Source organism: Solanum verrucosum, unplaced genomic scaffold (assembly GCF_900185275.1).
Source record: "Solanum verrucosum unplaced genomic scaffold, falcon-dt-bn FXZP01000277.1, whole genome shotgun sequence".
Taxonomy (NCBI): domain Eukaryota; kingdom Viridiplantae; phylum Streptophyta; class Magnoliopsida; order Solanales; family Solanaceae; genus Solanum; species Solanum verrucosum.
The window spans coordinates 1,398,626-1,418,649 of NW_026019945.1; the positions used below are offsets into that span (position 1 = coordinate 1,398,626).

Here is a 20,024-nt window from a genome sequence, read left to right on the forward strand (position 1 = left end):
TTATAAATCATAAACTCAGTTTCAGTTTACAGACATTTCAATTAATTTCACGGAATTTCTGTTATTTCCTTCGTTCATGTTTACTTGTCTATTTTTAACATGATACACTCCTTAAAAGTCAATAAACAAAATAATAATTTTACTATATAACTCATGATTAATATAAGTCACATAATTGAGAAATGCATTGAAACTAATTAGTACTCCCTCCATTCTATATTAATTTTATTTTTGAGGTGTTTCACACCCTTTAAGAAAAATAGATTAAGACATAAATTGAACATAGTTTTTCATTTTTACCCTTATTAATTATTGTCATGATTAAAATAACTAAATATTAATTAATCACTAATTCCAATACTATTTAATGAAGGGTAAAATTGGAAGAACACTCTAAAAGTAGTCTTGAAAATTGAACAATTAAGTTAATTTAAAAAATGAAAAATGCCTCAAAAATTAAATTAATATGGAATGGAGGGAGTACTTAATATGAGACGAAGGGAGTATCTTTCTATTAACAAAGATATCATGTAATTTTATGCATCAAGATTTAAACAAGTGAAAGGGAATAACCAAATATTTTTATTTATGCTAAAAATTTAAACTTGAAACCTCATGATTCTCTATCCCTAACCACTAATGCATCACCACAATTATTATGATGCTTAGGAACTCACAAATTTCTGTTGAAGATCCCAATTTCTTCCAGTAATGGCTGCTTAATTACACAAGTCCAAAAAGTCTTTAAATTCTTCAATTACAAGAAATGTTTTTTGTGAACATCATGTGCAATGAGATGATAGACCAATAGAGTCTATCTATACAACAATAGTGGTGACTTTAATTAATAAGTTGTTTGTAGTAAATATAAAACTACAAGAATTTTCTCTCATTTTGCCTGATAAATCCAAAACCAAAACCATCAATACCTTCCCCAGTTCAATAAATTAAATTAATTTTTCTTTAACTAATATATATGTTGGGGTGCGGACTCAGTGGTGGAGTCAGGATTTTTATTAAGGTGTGTCAATAGTTGTAGCAAAAAAAAATAATTATGAGGCTAATAGGGCTAAAACATGCGACCTCAAGGAATTTTTGGAACCCCCTTAACCAAGAGGTGTCAATACTTATATATATATTTATTAATCCAAAATTTTACCTCTATATAAAATGTAATTTTTTGGCCAAGGGGTGTCAAAAAAGTGTGGCTCCACCCCTGTGTGTGGTCTTTTCTCCGATATATCGCGAGATAATTTGTTCATCAAATATCTCTATAATGGAGTAAATAATCATGGTAAATTAGGTTATTTGTCTTATATATTTTGGGTAGCTAGTTTTACTTATTGTACCCTTCAATCGATTCGATTTTAACATATTATTTAAAATTTTTGTATTTTTTTGGCTAATTCACCTGATCATCAGATTATTATTTATAATTATCTTTTTGAAATTTTGAATTTACCCCTAATTATTTGTAGTTATCTTTTACACAATGTAATAATATAAACAGTACTTGTTTTCCATTATTATTGTAGCTAGAGTAAAGTATTCTTCAAAGTTTCCAACACGCCATGAAAGTAAAAAACTGTAGACGTGTTTTTTCTTGGACCATAACATATATATATTTCTTATGAGTTCGTTCACATTATCGATCGTCCCAAATTTGAATAAAGAAGGAGATTTGTCGAGGGTCCATCAGAAACAAACTTTCTACCTATAAAGGTATATGCATGAATTAAGACCACATACATCTTATTTTTTTCGGACCCACTTATAAAATTATTCCGCTAATTTATTGTTGTTATTGTGTATATGTTTATGTATCTTCATATTGAAGCCATGCATTGCTTTCTTCTTCATCTTGAAAATGCAATTATTATATTACTATATATGTGCAACTCTAAGGTGTCATATATATATATACATTGAATTGAACAAGGTGTGACCCATAGAAAGATAAAATGTTTCTTTAGTTTTTGTTTTGGATAAGAAGAAGAAAAATTGTACTCCCTCCGTCCCATTTTATGTGGCACCATTTCCTTTTTGGTCAGTCCCAAAAAGAATGTCACATTTTCTTATACGGTAAATATTTAAAGGTACAATTCCTCTTTTACCCTTGTTGGTCCCACTTAATCTTAAAATAATACTCCCTCCGTATAAGGAATTGTATCTTTAAATACTTACCATATAAGGAAATGTGACATTTTTTGTGGGACTGACCAAAAAGGAAATTGTGCCACATAAAATGGGACGGAGGGAGTACTCCAATACATTTATGAGGAGAGAGAAAAGTGAGTCTACTTTTAAAAGGACAATTTGGTAAACATTTCAAAATCTTCATTTATTTCTTAAACTTTGTGCCCGGTCAAATATTGCCACATAAAATGGGACGGAGGGAGTAATAGTTTTGTATAAAGGTAAAAATATAAAAATAAAATAAACGTGAAGATACAAATATGATTAATATATGCTAGCTGAAAAAGTTAAGACATAAAAAGTCTATGGGGACACAATCATGATTTATACTTAAGACCTATAAATCAAAGTAAAATAATATATATAACAAAACTTTATATACAAAAAAAGAATTACTAAAAATATATTTAATGATATTTTACAAATATGTTTTTTGAATTTATTCTGGTCCAAACAGAAAAACACGTTAAAGTTAATTGCAAAACAAAGAATTCACTAAAGGAAGTCAATATATAATTATACACATAATTCAACATATAAGATATATGGACGAATTGCCAATATAATTGACTTTTCTTGAACAAGAATAGTTTCGCGCCTTCGCCATTGATTGGATTACAAAATGAATATACGAAAAAATCAAGGAGATTCAAAATTTACTAAACATAGCGTAAGTTTTTGTTAAAAAAATTCGAATGAACCCCTTGCTCCTGGATGACAATAATATTGAAAGCTTAAAAGACTTATATGAGAGGTATGCCATTCCTTTTTTTTTTTTTCTATGTATAAAGTGACTAACAACATCAATAATACTCTTATAGGTTTTATTTTCTGTCAGTTAATTATTATCATAGTTTATTCTTTTCTATTCTTTTGACCTCTTCTTGACAATGAAATCTGCATGCATATGTCTAAATATTTTCCCAGCCTTTTCTAATACTATCTTTCTTTTAACTCTATTTGTGCCCTTTTATATTTTTTGTAAATTAATTAAAAAATTTAAGTTATATCCTAATATATAGTTTCAAGATTTCTTATCCCAATGTTCAAAAAATATATTTTCCGTTGCCGGGACTTGAACTCGGGTCTCTCGGGTGAGAGCTGAGTATCCTAACCAACTAGACTACAACGGAATTTGCATGGAATGTGGGTTTGAATCATAATATTAACAAAGTTTCTCTGTTTGAACTTTGTAATATTTTTATCTTCTGTCTTAAAATTTAGAATACCAAACTCATAATCCTAACTCTGTCACTAAATAGAATAACCATTTTCAAAAGATTCTCGACTCAAAAATACTGTTAATAGCAAATAAACATAGTATAAAATAATGAGTCTGGTCAAACTAAAAAGCTTCAAAATTACTCATTATTAAAACTGTAAAAAGTAGAAAAACCTATAGAGGCATGACCAATAATTGTGTAAAGTAGTAATAAGGAGAATTATTGTTACTTTCACAAAGGAAAAGACAAATTTTGGAGAACCTTTAAGGTTAAAGGTTAAAAGTAGAAAATAAAAAATAAAAAGGGCAATTGGTATTTCTATAATACTGTAAAATATTATACATTCATGTTAATGCTAAAAAAAAATTCTCCAATATTAGGTATCTGTTTGAAGTTTTGATTAATAGGTAAGGAATTACTCCACGTAAAATATATGAACAAATCATATTTATCCATCACAATTTTTAATGGATATTAAATTTAAACACAGATAATTATTTTGCCTATACTATATATGCTCCAACCAAAAATAAAAAATAAAGTTGACCAATAGGAAAACGTTTTCATACCTGTTAAGTAATCAATTATATTGCCTATACTATAAATGCTCCAACCAAAAATCAAAATAATATAGACAGTTATATTCCTATTTTTTTTAAAAATTGTATAAGATTTTGTATGTGTTGGGAAATAGTAGTCTACTGACTACTAGTATCACATGTGATTTGGCTATTTTCACGTTTTTGTTGTCATGTGAATTTAGTAGTTTTTTTTTTTGTCTAATCAGAGGTGGAGTCAGCAAATCAAGATTCAAAATTTATAACTTCGTGATTCTAAAGATCAAAGCTATTAAATACGGCTGAATTTTTGGAGACCAAAAGCTAAGCTCGGCCTCTCAATATATATAACTTTATATATGTTTTAAGAAATCTATTACTTAAGTACTTATAATTATATTAGATTGTGAATTCGATCAGTTATTATTATATACTTCAAATTGATATAGAAATTCATAAATTTTAAATTCTGAATATATATCTGATTGCCTATTTTTTTTCCTTAACAAAGAAACATACATGGATTTTCATAGAAACTTTTGTTTTTATAAAGTAAAAGACCAAACCTTTTAAGAAAAAAAAAATGCTTTTACTTTTTACAGAGAAAAATAGAACTCAAATTCTCTTATATTAATATATATGTTCTAGGAAAATTTATCAAGCACGTTTGAACAATTTCTTAATAATTCCATTTTTACAAAACTTCCATGATCAGTCTATGTATAAACCCTATTAATTCATGTGTTAATAGGCTAATAGAAACAAATTAAGCTTGATTTATGGAGATCTTATGCTAAATTTCGAGAGAAAAAATAAAGACTATTGATGAAAACATAGTTGAATCTTAGTTGCACGTATCTAGTAAAAAGCGGAATTAAAATTTTTGTTAAGAGGGCTCAAAATATACAGAAGTGAATACAAATTAGCATAAAGATTTCAACATCTACTAAATATTTATAAATATACAAAAGATAATTTTGACTTTATACTTATAGTGTAACTTTTCAATGACGAGGCTCAAAATAATCCCTTTTGCGCTCCTAGATCCATCCGGATTCTCTCTAAAAATTGGCAATATATTCTATATACAAGTACTAGCGGATCAAAGATAGATTCAGTATTTTACTTATGAGTACACTAGCTAGTTCAAAATCCAGTTACAATTTATTTGACTTAATTAGTCGATTTTGTATTTTTCAAATCTGCACTTTTAAAAACTCTTTTTTTTTTAAAAAAAAAAAAAACCGAGGGTCTTAACAAAAACAATATCTCTTCCCTATCAAGATAGGAGTTATCATTTTCAGACTTCACTTATATAAAATCACACTGAATATATTGTTGTTGAACAAAATTCAATATCAATTATATTTAATAGATTTTCTACAAAATTCGATGAACCTATACCTTTTAACTTTTTATCAACCCCTACTAGCCCCTACCACAAATGATACATATATATTAGATATGATTATTTTAGAAACACATAAATTAAAGAAATAATAGTTTGAGTTGACTCTCATTTGAAGTAATACCAAATCATAGTTTAGGTATACAAAAATAATAATTTGTTGTATTTTTAGGAATCAATAGTTCTTGTCCTCATACATTTATAGTTGAAGTATTATATTATTAATTATAATATACTAGCATTAGTAGTCAATGATTTACCCAATTCAAAAGCAACAATAAACATACACAACTAACAACAAACACATGTTATGAATATTCTTTGCTAACAATTCGAGTTTTTTTTTAGTATGCTTTTGGTCATTTTTGTGTATATATTCTTTGCACTTAGGTAGTTGCATGAGAAGCCCTTTTTTTTCCTTCCTATTTATTTGGGTTAGGTATGTCCCTTTTTAAAAAATTATTTTAGGTTAATTTCACTTTTGGTCCTTAATTATTGATGAATTCTAAATTTAGTCCTTATAATAACTGAAAGAATTTGTAATTGAATGTATATTTCATTATTTTGATCCCTTTGCTTGTGAATTAAGTTGAACATAATTGTCATCACTTACTATACAATTAAGTGATAGTCGATAGGTTAATTATTTTCCTTCGCTCATTATAATTGTCTTTCTTTGAATCTTTCATATTGCGTTCATCTAAAATGAAAGATTATGAGTGGTGACACCCAAATATTTTCATTTTTCAGAGAATCAAGTTATTGCTTGTGTCGTGTGTGAGTTGATACCATAGAAATGAGCGCAAACTCAAGGGCGCAACAAGAACATGACTACTTCTTGTATTTTTCATCGATCCAAGATTTGCTCTTCATAAATTTATCACTATTATTAATTATTCACCAAATATAACGTCTTTTTCTTTTCAAAAGAGATCAAAATCATACATTTTAATTAATTGAGGGGTTAAATTATGTGCTAATAATAAATTATAAGGACGAAAATCAGAATTTTACCAATACCCTAGGGACTAAAAGTGATACTATTCGTATTAGTATTATTTTTTTATTTTTCGCTAATCATACTGTTAAGTGTTGACCATAAACGGTTACTATTATAATGGATTAACGAGATCGTGGAGCTAATTAAGTATATTAATAATTATTTGCACTCATGTACTCACAATATTTTAAGTGATTAATTTAATTAATCCTTAATTATTGCCATGCACGTACAGACTATTTACCCACTACACTTCCATTTTGGTATTTTTTGGATAATTTTTTTATTCTTACTAAAGATAATCTTGAGATTTTATTCCCTAATTTGAGATTTTTTTATTGAAAACATATTATTCTTGTTTTAACTATTTTAAGTTTGTTATTTAATGAAAATATCGGAATTATTGGTAATAGTTATTACTTATTAGCATATTGTATCATGATAATGTGATAACTAATATAATTAAGGATATAATAAAAGTGATAAGTGGGTTTGCTATTGGGACTTAATTATCCTATTATTCTTGTAAATTTCAATTAGGAAAATTCTTGATTTTTTTAATTTCTTGATTTAATTAAAGGTAATCGAAATCCCCTAATATCTGTCCTTCCCACTTTACTTGACAATATTTGTCTGATCACGAAATTTAAGAAAAAAATAAAATGAAATTTATGATGTAAAACAAGTCTGTGATGTTTGTATGACAATAAATAAAGGTAAATTGGAGTTGCATGCGGTTTGTGCACTTGCTTTTATTGAGAACATACTTACCGACAGAAATGACGATTGTAATGACCGACAATACTGTTAATAGGATCGGGTGGAAATTGGATGGAGTTGATTTCTCAATTGGTCAGTCAACTAATAGTTAATATTAGAGAGACAAAAGATTCACATTTTTTCTGGATTCTAATTTAAAGAAAGTGACTAATAACTATTAATTGAATGATTATCTGAGACATCAACTTATATTTATGGTATAAAATAAATCGGAGACGTTTGTGTGATGATAAACAAGGGTACAGTGGCGGACCCAGGATTTTTTTCTCAAGGGGTTCGAAGTATAAAGAAGAAGTTAAGGTGGTAATGCAAGTGCGCGGTGAGCGTAGTAGCCCCTTGGCATGCTCTTTGTACAAGAACCATAGATATTTCATTGGTTCATAAAAGTAACTACACTAATCAAAGATATCGAGGACAAAGATGCATTGATAATAATTTTAGTGGATCGACTGTATGACAAAAGTTAGTTCCTAAAACACGTGAAAATTAAATGATGAAAAAGGGAGCGAGACGGGAAAGAAAGATATTTACCTTATCATGCTAAACTTAACTCACTTTATCACACCGTATTAAACATTTATTTTTACTTTTATCATGCTCCATCAAGCATTCTTAAAATTTCTTGTGCTTTTTATACTTTTATTTTGTAATGTTTTACTTTATATTTCACTTTTTAAGAATTTTAAATTAGTATCCATTCAATCAAATATTACTATAAAAATCGTCAAGATTCTCTAAAAGTGTGTAAAAATAGAGTTACTAATATTATAATGCATATTCAGAAGATAAATAAATAGCATCGTCAAATTTTTTAATTCATATAGTTCAATTTACTAGGTTAGTCATAATTGGAAGCTTCATATACAAAGAATGTGTTTAATAAATTTTTTAAAAAAAACAAAAAACAAATTAAAAAGAAGAAATAGAATAAAAGGAAAAAATAATGAAAAAGAAGAAGGTCTAAGTCCAAAAGTTTCATTTTCCAAAGCATTAAAAAGAGGGAAAAAACGTTGCCAATGGGATTTGAACCCATGACATAGGGGTATTTCATGAACCACTTATCCACTAAGCCAAGTCCGTCCTTTGTGTTTAGGGTGTTCATTTTAATATATATAGACATAAAATCAGAATTTGACATTATATTTAGTGTAATTTTTTGACGAGGGGGTTCGGGTGAACCCCCTAGACTCCACCTAGATCCGCCCCTGCAAGGGTACGTACGTAGAATAAAAAAAATTAGTATTTGGAAATATAGTTAGCCTTGACTCAATTAATTAACGAGATTATAGGTATATATATAAAGATGCAAATCCGGCGTGAATCTTGGACCTACTTTGTTATAACTGTTTCCATGTGACCTTTTCTGCAAATTATTTTTCATTTCTAGGAAAATTATGTTTTTGATCCCTCAATTATTGATGAACTCTGATTCTAGATATTTTGCTAAGCACATTTAATATTGAATTAACAATTTTGGCCCCTTTATATTGAAAACTTTAACATAATATATCGATAATTGTATTGTTAATTAATTCGTAGTAATTTGTTAAATTTGTGAAGACTCACACTCAAAAGCACCAAAAGTGCACATAATAATTAATTAAAGGTTAGAGATGAAAACAACAACAACAAATTACCTAGTGTAATCTTGCAGAGTGAAGTCTTTAGAGATAATATAGTGTATGTAGACATCTTTAAATTATTTTCAATAGATTCTCAGCTTAATAAAAAATAGTTCATAAATTTACTTTTTTCAAAATACTAGGATCAAAATGAAATTTTATCAATATTTAAGAGAACAAATATACTGAATTCTCTTACACTTTTAACCACCACCCACCCACCTCTCCACTCCACCCCAATACCAAATTCAATTCACCACCTTTATTTTATTTTTTGTCTATACTTTAACCTTTATGTTTCAAAATATTGCATAAATAGGCATAATCTTTAATTATTATGTATCCAAACTAGTGCAACACAACTCATCAACCTCTATATATACCTACTCTATCTCTTGTCATTTTTATCCTCAACACATTCCATATAGTTCTCTTTGCTCACTAGCATAACATTAGAGACAATATGGCACCTTTAGGAGACAATAATAACAATAATGTTGTTGTTTCAAACTTGAAACTTGAAAGAATGCTTAGTATGAAGGGAGGCAAAGGAGAAACTAGCTATGTCAATAACTCTCAAGCTCAGGTCCATATTCTTTTTTGAGTATTTAGTTATCACTTTCAAGTATTTTTTCTAATTTTGTAAAATTAATTTTCCTCTAATTTAGATGAATATTTAAGTTTGAGTAATTTAAGTGCTAACAATTAAATTTAGTGAGAAAAAAATAGAACGAGTTATGCAATGATGAGATCTTTTTGAAAAAAATATATTTATTTCTAACGAAAAAGAGATGATGAGAATCGAATCTAATGTTGAGACTTTCGTAGATACCACATGAGACTTTCGTATATCTCATATGGTAGTTGATCAAAACTCTAATCGGTAGCTATTTCCTTCTAATTGGAGAATCATATACTCGAGACTTCCATCTCATACGGCTTCATCCTGAACTTTCGTTTGTTTGTCTTGACATTAAAGTTTAAACCAAATATACATATATCTTCTGCCTAAACTCTAAAATCTTTTTTTTTCCCAAGTGATGCTCAAAGTTTTGTAACGAAGCTAAATTTTCGAGTGTATGAGTTGTGGATTCTAGAAAAAGTAGTTCGCTAAACTTATTTAGTACATAATTTCCACTTAAAGCTATCGAGTTCTGTTGAATTCATAGCTAGAAGTCTAGTTCCAAAGTAGTAATTTTAGATTATTTGCAAAAACGAGTCCTTCTATTATTCCATAATATAAAATTGAACCTTGTGTTATTGTCATATTATTCAGGGGCAACATGCACGATCAATGCTACACTTATTGAAAGATACTCTCGACGGAGTTCAGCTAAACTCGCCGGAGATTCCATTCGTAATCGCCGATTTAGGCTGTTCCTGCGGTAGCAACACAATTTTCATTATCGACGTAATCGTCGAACACATGAGCAAGCGTTACGAAGCCATCGGACAAGAGCCACCGGAATTTTCAGCTTTCTTCTCCGATCTACCGTCGAACGATTTCAACACTCTGTTTCAATTGCTACCGCCTTTAGCTAATAATGGCTGTGGAAGTATGGAAGAATGCTTAGCTTCTAATAGCCACCGCTCTTATTTCGCCGCCGGCGTTCCTGGTTCCTTTTACCGGCGTCTTTTTCCGGCCAGATCTATCGACGTTTTCTATTCTGCATTCTCTCTGCATTGGCTCTCTCAGGTAAAAACTTTTGAGTTTAAATTATATGCACTCGTATTTAGTAACAGAATCAGTTCAATTTTTCACTTTTATTTTATCTTCGTGGTCCAAATTACCTTTGTTTAACAATTCATCTGGATACAGGTGCCGGAGATAGTGTTGGATAAGAGATCTGCAGCATATAACAAAGGGAAAATTTACATACATGGAGCAAATGAGAGCACAGCAAATGCATACAGAAAACAATTTCAGACAGATTTGGCTTATTTTTTGGGATGTAGGTCCAAAGAAATGAAGAGGGGTGGTTCTATGTTTTTAGCTTGTTTGGGTAGGACTTCTGTGGATCCTACTGATCAAGGTGGGGCTGGGCTTCTCTTTGGGACCCACTTTCAAGATGCTTGGGATGATCTTGTCCAAGAGGTAAACATCATGTTCGTATTTCTTCAACTAGAAGTCTCGGGTTTAAAGCCCAAGAAAAAAAAAACAGACGTTTTGATAGAGAGTACTCCTTTATTTTGTAGTGGACCTACTCAACCTGAAAACTTAACAAGGCTGAATATGTCGTACGTTTCAGATATAGATGGTTAAATGAAAAAAATAATAATTAAATATTAGATATAGAAAATTTAACTTATTTTTTAGTAACATAGTCTAATTCGTTCATTTGTCATCCCTAATAATGTTTTTTTTTTTGTATGAATTACAGGGCCTAATTACTAGTGAGAAAAGGGACAAGTTCAATATTCCAGTGTATGCACCAAGCATTCAAGATTTCAAAGAAGTGGTAGAAGCAAATGGCTCATTCAAAATTAACAATCTTCAAGTTTTTAGGGGAGGAAGCCCTCTTGTGGTTAGCCATCCAGACGACGCGGCTGAAATAGGACGAGCACTAGCTAACAGCTGTAGGAGTGTTAGTGGGGTGCTCGTCGATGCCCACATTGGTGAACAGCTCAGTGATGAGCTGTTCACCAGAGTGGAGGAACGAGCCACGTGTCATGCAAAAGAGCTTCTTCAGAATCTGCAGTTTTTTCATATTGTTGCTTCACTTTCTCTTGTGTAGAGATTTGAATGTTTAATTAGAATTTTCAAAAGAGAGACAAAGGGGCTCTAGTGAAAGTCTATATGTCTCTCAATCTATTAGAATGAAATATTGTTAGAGAAATTAAGACTGACTTGTAGTTTGGTTTGGTTGATAATATATGGTTGGAAAATTAGATGTTTAAATTTGTGATCTGAACAAACCTTAGATACTTGTCATTTGTTTAATTTTTCGATCTATGAAAATCTCGCATTGTTAATTTTGTTTCATTTTTGTTCCTCCCTCAAATGACTGTCTAGCTTGACTCTGACATTTGGTTCGAATATATCTTTAGAATTCAAATCCAAAATCACATCATGTAAGGCCCTTAACGGAATAAATGCTCTTTACTATGATTTTTTTATTGTCTCGAATTCGAAATCACTGATTAAAAAAGGAAAAATTCTAGATAAAAAAAGTGATGCCTAACCTCTCACAAGTAAGGTAGAGTACAAATTACAATATATAGTCTATAAAAAAAAAATTCCTATTCAGGCAAAAATAAAATTGATGATTTTAATTACTAGTTGTGTAGTGGATATAAGAGTACAATACTAGGGCCCTGCTTTCATTTTGCCTGATAAATCCAAAACCAAAACCATGAATACTTTGCCCAAACTCCCACTACAGTTTTGTTCCTTAGAGAGTGATTTACAGTGAGACAAAAAAATAAATGATGACCAACATGAATTTTAGTTGAGTGGTAAGTACTCATTTATTCGTAATAAGATATCTCGAGTTTGAGTCTCTTTGATTATATATGTAATTATTTTTGTTAGAGAGTGTTTTATCCCAAATATAAGACTTTCTAGCGCAAATTTGAGTTTAGTCAGATTCCAACACAAATATCGAACAACAAATAAGAAAAAAAAGTACTTAGCAATTCATGCGAAGTTTGATCATTGAGATCTCTAGGAAGCTCATTTTATGAAATTTCTGAGAAGTCAATTGGGATTCAGATGTCTTTGAGCAATTTAGCTAAAGAAAAAGTACTACTTGATTAAAGGGTCAAATTAAGATAGATTTTGATCAAACTAAACGTATTGAAGTATCGTCAACCTTTTCTTCTTAACGATAATTATATATAGCTCATTGATCAAACGCTCTTGCGCCAAAATGAATGAGGCCAAGTAATTTGCTAAAGTTGTGTGATATAAAAGTAATGACACATAAATAGAACAGAATTTTTTTTAAACTTTTCTTTGTCTTTTATAAATAATGTTTAGGTACTCCATTTTTTATATAATTGTCCGACAAAAAATTGGAAAGGTAAAGACATTTCGCAAGTTATAATAAGTTAAGGGACATGCTATTTTTTTAGGAAAATGAAGTGACATATAACATTAATAATTAAAATTGGTAATTCAGTAAGTTGTCTCATTTTCTTTTCTATTTTGTCTCTTCTTGACAATGATATATATGCATGCATGACAACATTTTTCCCTGCCTTTTCTAATAAAAGCCATTACTAGTTTACTACTAGCGATTTGCTTTTATTTCGATATGATTATTTTTTTAAATGAATGTTATATGTTATCTTAAACTAAAGATATGTGATATGTGATCTAAAGAATTATTATAAAAAGGTTAGGTAATTAAAGAATAAAATAAGATTATTAGATAATGAGTAAGAATAAAACGAGAAGAAAAAAGAAGAAGATAATGACACCAATTAAATTAAATCAATCGTTACATAAAATGAGATTTTTCATCATAATGTAGTGATATATATTATGATATAATACAACAAAAATTAAAACACAATCAAAATAACATTATATTTAAACTAACAATACAATAAGTAACACCTATAAACAAGCTGCAAGTAAATCAGTTTCTTGTTTCTATCCATATAGAATTTCCAAAGATGACGTGCCCAAGTAATTGACTATACTTGTCCCTCCTTCATCCCCCCCCCCCAAAAAAAAATAAAAAGGAAAAAAAACTGGTGAAGGAGACGATCTTTTATTTTTTAAGTCTGACTAATTTGAATTTATACCGAATAAGGTTCATTTGGAGATAATATTATCTATCAGATTTTTTTTGTATTCAAGGCTCAAAACAATAACAGAGACAGAAGTCGGTAAAAAGCTATTGATTGTAGCCAGTGATCATAGTGGCATAACATTATTATATATTCAATGGTCCAATATGAATACATCAGCCACCTCAGGATATCTAAAACTCACTTTTTTCTTCAATTTTCCACTTTGGCTTCTACAAATTGAAGAACAATTATCTTCTCTTTGATCTTTAATTCCTTCAACAACTGCATTAGTACTACAACTATTATTTTTTTGATAGCTAATAACTTCAACATTATTAGTACCACAACTACTATTATTGTAAGATAATAATCCTCCAAGTGAAGGATAAACTTTGTTAGAGGATTGTTTATTGGACCCTGGTGAAGCCAATAAACATTCCTCTAATGTCACAAAATCATTTTTACTACTATTAGTAGCATCCTTCAAGAATTTATTTTTCTTCTTCTGATTATGATGATGTTGATTTTCTCTTTGGTGTGAATGATTTTGTCTTTTTTTCTTCTTCATTGATGTCCAAAGGCATTTTAGACTGATTTGTCCAAAACCACAAAGAGTACTTGCACCCATGACTTGTAGAAAAAAAAAATCAAGAATTTGTACCTATAGAAAGTAATTGAGAAAGAGTGAGTTTTATATGGATGATTAACAGTTATATATAGTTTTCCTCAACTAAGAAATGTAGAAAAGTAATTTGATTAGTCTATGTTTTTACACTAGAAAAAAAATATTGTTTTTTCCATAGTACAAGGAGAGTATCATAGTAATGCACAAATTTTAGTCATCTTGAGCTGTGAGTTGGAGCTAAGTTGTTAAGTAAATAAAAGTGTTTTCTCAAAATATTGTTTTTTCCTTGGAGGTATTAATAATACCCAAAATGAAAAATGAGGTTTGATGATAAACATAGAACTTGATAATAACAAGGACAAGACTGATAAATGTTAGTTGCATTAATGCATCGACTTAATTATAATCTCATCGAAAAGCTTAAACTATTAGAAATACAATATGCGTGGTCGTGAGCACAACTAATACCAGTTGAATTCTCATTTAAACGCTTCAGGCGTTTGAGAAAACACTTTTATTTACTTAACAACTTAGCTCCAACTCACAGCTCAAGATGACTAAAATTTGTGCATTACTATGATACTCTCCTTGTACTATGGAGATATATTTCTCTTGTTTCTTTTCTAGGTGCAATCAAATTGATGAATATTCCAAAGAACATAGTTCATCAAACAAATTGAAGTACAGAATCACCACATCTATATTAGCTCTCTGAATAAAAAAGATGATGGGACTCGTAGACGTATACATAACCGCAACACTGTTTCAACATAAAACGGTAGAGCAATCGATGAAAACCACAATCTACAAATAAATCAAATAGTGAAAACACAGCAGAAAAATGTTTACACACTTGATTAGTCCAGCTGTTTAGCACAATAAACTTCATTGATCAGCTGATGGGTTTGTCAGCAACTCAAGTGATTTTTTGAGGTAATCTACAGCGATAGAGACGTCATCAAATGCCAGAGCTCCGACAGCAAACCTTGCAGCCTTGTGTGCTTCAGCTATTTTCTCAGGAGGGGGCTGGTAATTGCTATCGTATGCGTATGTTTTCACAGGAGCAGCTGCAACTTCTGATGCAGACCCATTTCTCTCATTTGAGTTGTATTGAGTGCTTGATGGATAGTTTGCAGTGTTAGATGCAGGCAATGTGGAATACGAAGCATCAGCGCCTTGGTAGTAAGAAGGGTAATGTGATGGTGCAGAAGGAAGACTGCTCTCAGAAAAGCTAGGATAGGATTGGAAATTGGGGAATTGTGAAGGGTAGTGTGGCTGTGGCAAGTGAGACTGTGGTTCTTGCGCATATGGTTGATGGTGATACGGCTGAGGGTAAGAAGAATTTTCAGATGCATCAACAGGTGGAGGCTGCTGAAAATTATGAGAAGGATACTCGGCACCAGGATAGGAAGGAGGTGATGGAGGGAAATGTGAAGGAGGTGACTGTGTGGTGGCTGCTGGAGGTGATGGAGGGATATGTGAAGGAGGTGGAGGGGTGTGTAAATGAGGTGGTGGTGGGGTGGCTGCTGGAGGAGACGGTCTATTTGCAGAATACTGTACGCCGTCATACATGTGATTGGACGAATCTGATTCTGGTGCAGGTTTGATGATTGAATCAGTTCTACTAGATTGAAGATCCTGCAATGATGCCATAGGCGGTTAGCAACAATAGCCTGCAATTATTTATTTTGATGGAGTAATGTGTTCCATAGACAGGCATCAAGGAAATGCAAAGTTACAGGAGTCTAATTACTAAAGAAAAAAAGTGCGGGAGAACATTGTTTGCCTGAAATACAATGTCTCAAATCCAAAAACTGTACTGAACTAGTTAATGGGGACAACATTGTCCAACAAAAGAAATGAACTAAACATTAGCTTTAATAGTAGCTTGCAATTATTATGTCTTCTGATGCTCTTGAAAGAAACTAATTATTTCAAGCAAGAATCTAAGCAATTTGACAGCCACATGTTTAAAGCTCAAAACTCAATATATTGAAGTGTTAACAGGGAAACACACACTAAGGTAAAGAGCCCGTCATTGATCCTAAAAACAAGAAATTTTGAATGTCTACTTTAAGGCTTTCCTTCAAATGACAGTGTTATAAGATCTTTTAGATTACACTTCAGAAAGGATAGAAGTAGCCCCCCATATGTCCCATTGTTTTCCATCTACTTTCTGTTATAAGCAGCTCCAGAAAGAAAGGTCACATTCAAACTTATCAATAAAGAAAGGTCTGTTTTCACAAATGCAACAACTAATCAGTGCAACGTACGACCATGTGTGTTATTTGAGCTGAGGGTCTGTGGGAAACAGCCTCTCTACCTTCACAAGGTAGGAGTAAGGCTGCGTATGCACCACCCTCCCCAGATCCCACTTGTGGGATAACACTGGTTATGTTGTCGTTGTTGATGTAACGTATGACCATAACTACTCTGCCTCCCAAAACTTTTTGAGAAAGAATAATACACTAGGAAACAAATTACGACAAGGATGAAACCTACATATGTATCACTTGGTGCACTGGACAACTCTGAAGTATCTCCTTCATCACCGGGAGGGCCTGGTACAGGCTTCCTTCCTTCTTTCAAAGCTTTCCTTATGTCTGCTGCCTTCCAAGCTGCATACTTCTGCTTCTGCTCAAGCTGATAATAAATATAAGAGGTCAACCAATCTGGCAAACAGAGCCCATATCACTAAACATATTTTCTTATACATATAAAATACATGAGACCATACAGATGAAAAGAAATAATGTATTTTCAATTATCATCATAGAAAAGTAAATAAAAGCTAAGGGAGAGAAAAAAATTGATCAAAGCTTGTCACAATATAATTGAAACTCACATCAGGCTGGAGTTCACCGAACTGATTAAGGATCTCAAAGAAGATACTCGCAGCATAAAACGTCTTTGCTGTATTCCTGTAGAAATCAGTCAGTCATTGCAAAGAAATTCCTAACCATCAATCGACAAACAAGCTTCAATGCTTCAACAAATATTATTACTAACATCATTTACATTAGTATCATCAATTAAACATGACTTTGATAATCGATGAGCATAGCTAAGGTCAGAAGCAGCCACCATATCAAACTTTTCAACTAATTAACCGAAGAGGAAGGGGAAAGACAGCAAACTCTAGATATGAAGCTAAAGCTATCTAGTTGAAAGAGATCAAAACAGATGCTGGAGAAAAGCTAGTACCAGTTAACATCCTAATCTTAACTGTGTCTTATTCCATGCAGCATGAGGATGACAGATTTAAACCAGATAAAGCAGCCAAGATGGTTTCCTTTCCTTTTTTTATTTGCAAAAAAAACCATGCAGTCAAGATATTATTAGTCAATGAAAAGGTAGTACTACTGATTCCATATAAGAAGAATGATGCAAGTGCAAAGCAAAAGTTGCAAGTCACTCAATTGACAAAGTCCATACAAGTCTGCTCGCCCAGCTCGATCTTGTTTGTCAGCCTTTGCGAAAACATTCAAGGCAAATCCCTCCACATGCAAATGATCATCAGGCCCCAATGTCAGTGACTTCTTATCCTGTAGAAAGAAGGCAACAAAGATGACGCATAAGAAGACGAAAAGGACACATCCAACATAAACATCAAACAGCTCTCTAGCTACAAGCTCACATAGTGATAACCATTCAGCCAGACTAGAAAATGTTTTGCTTCTAAAAGATTAGCGTGGCCAATACAAGCAGAAGAATGTTCAATTGCAACAGAGAAATTCAGATGCTAAATATTTCATCAAAATCTCACAACACCCACAACCCAACTATATTTCTACAAGAAATATCTTGGTATTCAATTGACGAAGAAAAAAAGAATAAAAATTAACAAAATGTTCTCAATGTTTAAACATTTGTCAATCAATTAATCAACTATTCCTCAATCCCAAAATACTTGGAGTCCAGCAATATGAATCTTCTTTCAGTATTTATTAGATAATTCATCATTAGACTATCTTTACACTAGCTGCCAATATTTCCTCCAGATTTCAGCTCAACTATACTCTAGAAGCTCAGGTAGACAGGCGTTATGCTCAGCAAAACAATAACAACAATAAACCTAGCGTAATCCCACAGGTGGGGGTCAAGGAAGGGTAGTGTGAACCAGACCTCATCCCTACCATGAGAAGGTAGAGAAGCTGTTTCCAATAGACCCTTGGCTCAAATACAAATGAAAAAGACAACAGTGGCAACAAGCACGAACAACAACAACAACAAACCCAGTGTAATCCCCGCAAAGTAGGATCTGGGGAGGGTAGAATGTACGTAGACCTTACCACTACCTTAGAGGTAGAGAAGCTGTCTCCGATAGACCCTCATTTCAAGATAAGAAAAACAGTCCAAAGTAGAATAGGGAAAAATAACGTAAATGAAGACGATGGCTAACACCCTTCGGGGTGGCCCAGTGGTTTGGGATTGGGACTTTCATGTTGGAGGTCTCAAGTTCGAAACCTCTTGCCAGCGAAAGCAAGGGGTTTGCCTTCTCGGTCGAGCTCGTCGCACCGGGCTTGCCTAGTGCGGGTTACCTCTCCTATGTGGTTTGCGAGCTATTGCATAGGAGCGGGGCTTTTACCTTTGGGTGCGTGGGTAGCGGCTGCGGTTTCCCTTGTCATAAAAAAAAAAAAAGACGATGGCTAACAACAACAAAGAAATACAATAATCAAGGCTAACAAAACAACTGAAGGAAGGGGTTAAGGGGTTATGCTCAGCATTCAATTGAAAAGAAGAAATTCAAATAGTACTAATTATTTCATGAATCAATCTTACAGACAAGAAATATTTGGGTATTCAGCTCATGAAGAAAAAATAAAAGAACCTTCTCAAGTTGATTTATAAGCGAAACAAGGATGGAACTAGTGGTTTTTGTACGCTCATTTTGAGGAATCCTTAATCCTCGCTCCATAGCATACAATCGACCTGCACAAAAAATTAAACCACTTTTAACCAAATTCAACATTATCAAAGTCCCAATCAAACAAATTTTAACCAAATTCAACATGATCAAAGTCCCAATTAAACAACTTTTAATATAATTCAACATGATCAAAATCCCAATTAAACAACTTTTAACCAAATTCAACATAATCAAAGTCCAAATCAAACAAATTTTAACCAAATTCAACATAATCAAAGTCCAAATTAAACAAATTTTCACCAAATTCAACATGACGAAATGAAAATAGGGTTTAGGATGATTAAAAGGAGTTACAGTAGTAGGCGACGAGAGGTTCGTGTTTCTGCAACTCATCGGCGCGTTGAAGGTAAGGTAATAGGAGCTTTGCTGGTTCGTTATCCTTCGACATCGCCACTTCTACGAGCTTCGATTTATAAAAACTTCAGTGCTTTAACAATGGCTTCCTTGTACGACGAATACTCTTGAGCTAAACGACGTCAGGTTTTATATTGATATTTCTAATGAAATTGCCCTTCGCTTCTCAAATAAGGAATGTTTTTTTTTTTGTTGTTCGAGTAAGGGTGTAAAAAAATATGAAAAATCCATATAAATAAAAGGTAAAAGGGTCAAAAATACCTCACAACTTCATTTTATTGGTTGACTATACTCTTATCGTTAAACTAAAGTTATTTTTATCCTTGTCGTTACATATTTCAACATTTATACCCCTCAATTGGATGAAAAATCCAAATTGACCAAAATTATCCAATTTCAATTGAAATTACCCGATTTCATCTTTTTTACCCAAATTTGAATCCAACCCACAAAACAAAACTCACCCAAATTAAATCCCAAAATCAATTTCTTCTTCCTCCCTGAATAAGAAAAATATTTTCATCTCTTTACTCCATAAAAACTTCATACATTTGCAACAACATATATTCTTGTGGATCATTAGCTTGTC

At 31.7% G+C, this 20,024-nt stretch overlaps 2 protein-coding genes and 1 non-coding gene across 4 annotated transcripts; 1 reads left to right on the forward strand and 2 right to left on the reverse strand.

The window, feature by feature from the left end:
* Positions 1–3,256: 3,256 nt before the first annotated feature.
* Positions 3,257–3,329, reverse strand: TRNAE-CUC (transfer RNA glutamic acid (anticodon CUC)). Its single transcript has one exon. It is a non-coding gene; the product is annotated as a tRNA-Glu (tRNA).
* Positions 3,330–9,208: 5,879 nt separating this feature from the next.
* LOC125840324 (indole-3-acetate O-methyltransferase 1) lies at positions 9,209–11,662 on the forward strand. The gene is made up of 4 exons (XM_049519285.1): positions 9,209–9,372; positions 10,063–10,482; positions 10,606–10,881; positions 11,168–11,662. The coding sequence occupies exons 1-4, from the start codon at positions 9,250–9,252 to the stop codon at positions 11,519–11,521; spliced, it is 1,173 nt and encodes a 390-aa protein (XP_049375242.1). The 5' UTR covers positions 9,209–9,249; the 3' UTR covers positions 11,522–11,662.
* Positions 11,663–14,705: 3,043 nt separating this feature from the next.
* On the reverse strand, positions 14,706–19,570 carry LOC125807192 (protein HOMOLOG OF MAMMALIAN LYST-INTERACTING PROTEIN 5). 2 transcript variants are annotated; one of them, XM_049486925.1, is made up of 6 exons: positions 19,376–19,570; positions 18,983–19,083; positions 17,587–17,696; positions 16,997–17,072; positions 16,654–16,794; positions 14,706–15,789 (listed from the first exon to the last, which is right to left on the reverse strand). In XM_049486925.1, the coding sequence occupies exons 1-6, from the start codon at positions 19,467–19,469 to the stop codon at positions 15,037–15,039; spliced, it is 1,275 nt and encodes a 424-aa protein (XP_049342882.1). In that variant the 5' UTR covers positions 19,470–19,570; the 3' UTR covers positions 14,706–15,036. The 2 variants fall into 2 exon arrangements, with proteins under 2 accessions (XP_049342882.1, XP_049342884.1); XM_049486927.1 differs by lacking the exon at positions 18,983–19,083 and having other exon boundaries at positions 19,376–19,509.
* Between the last annotated feature and the right edge of the window lie 454 nt (positions 19,571–20,024).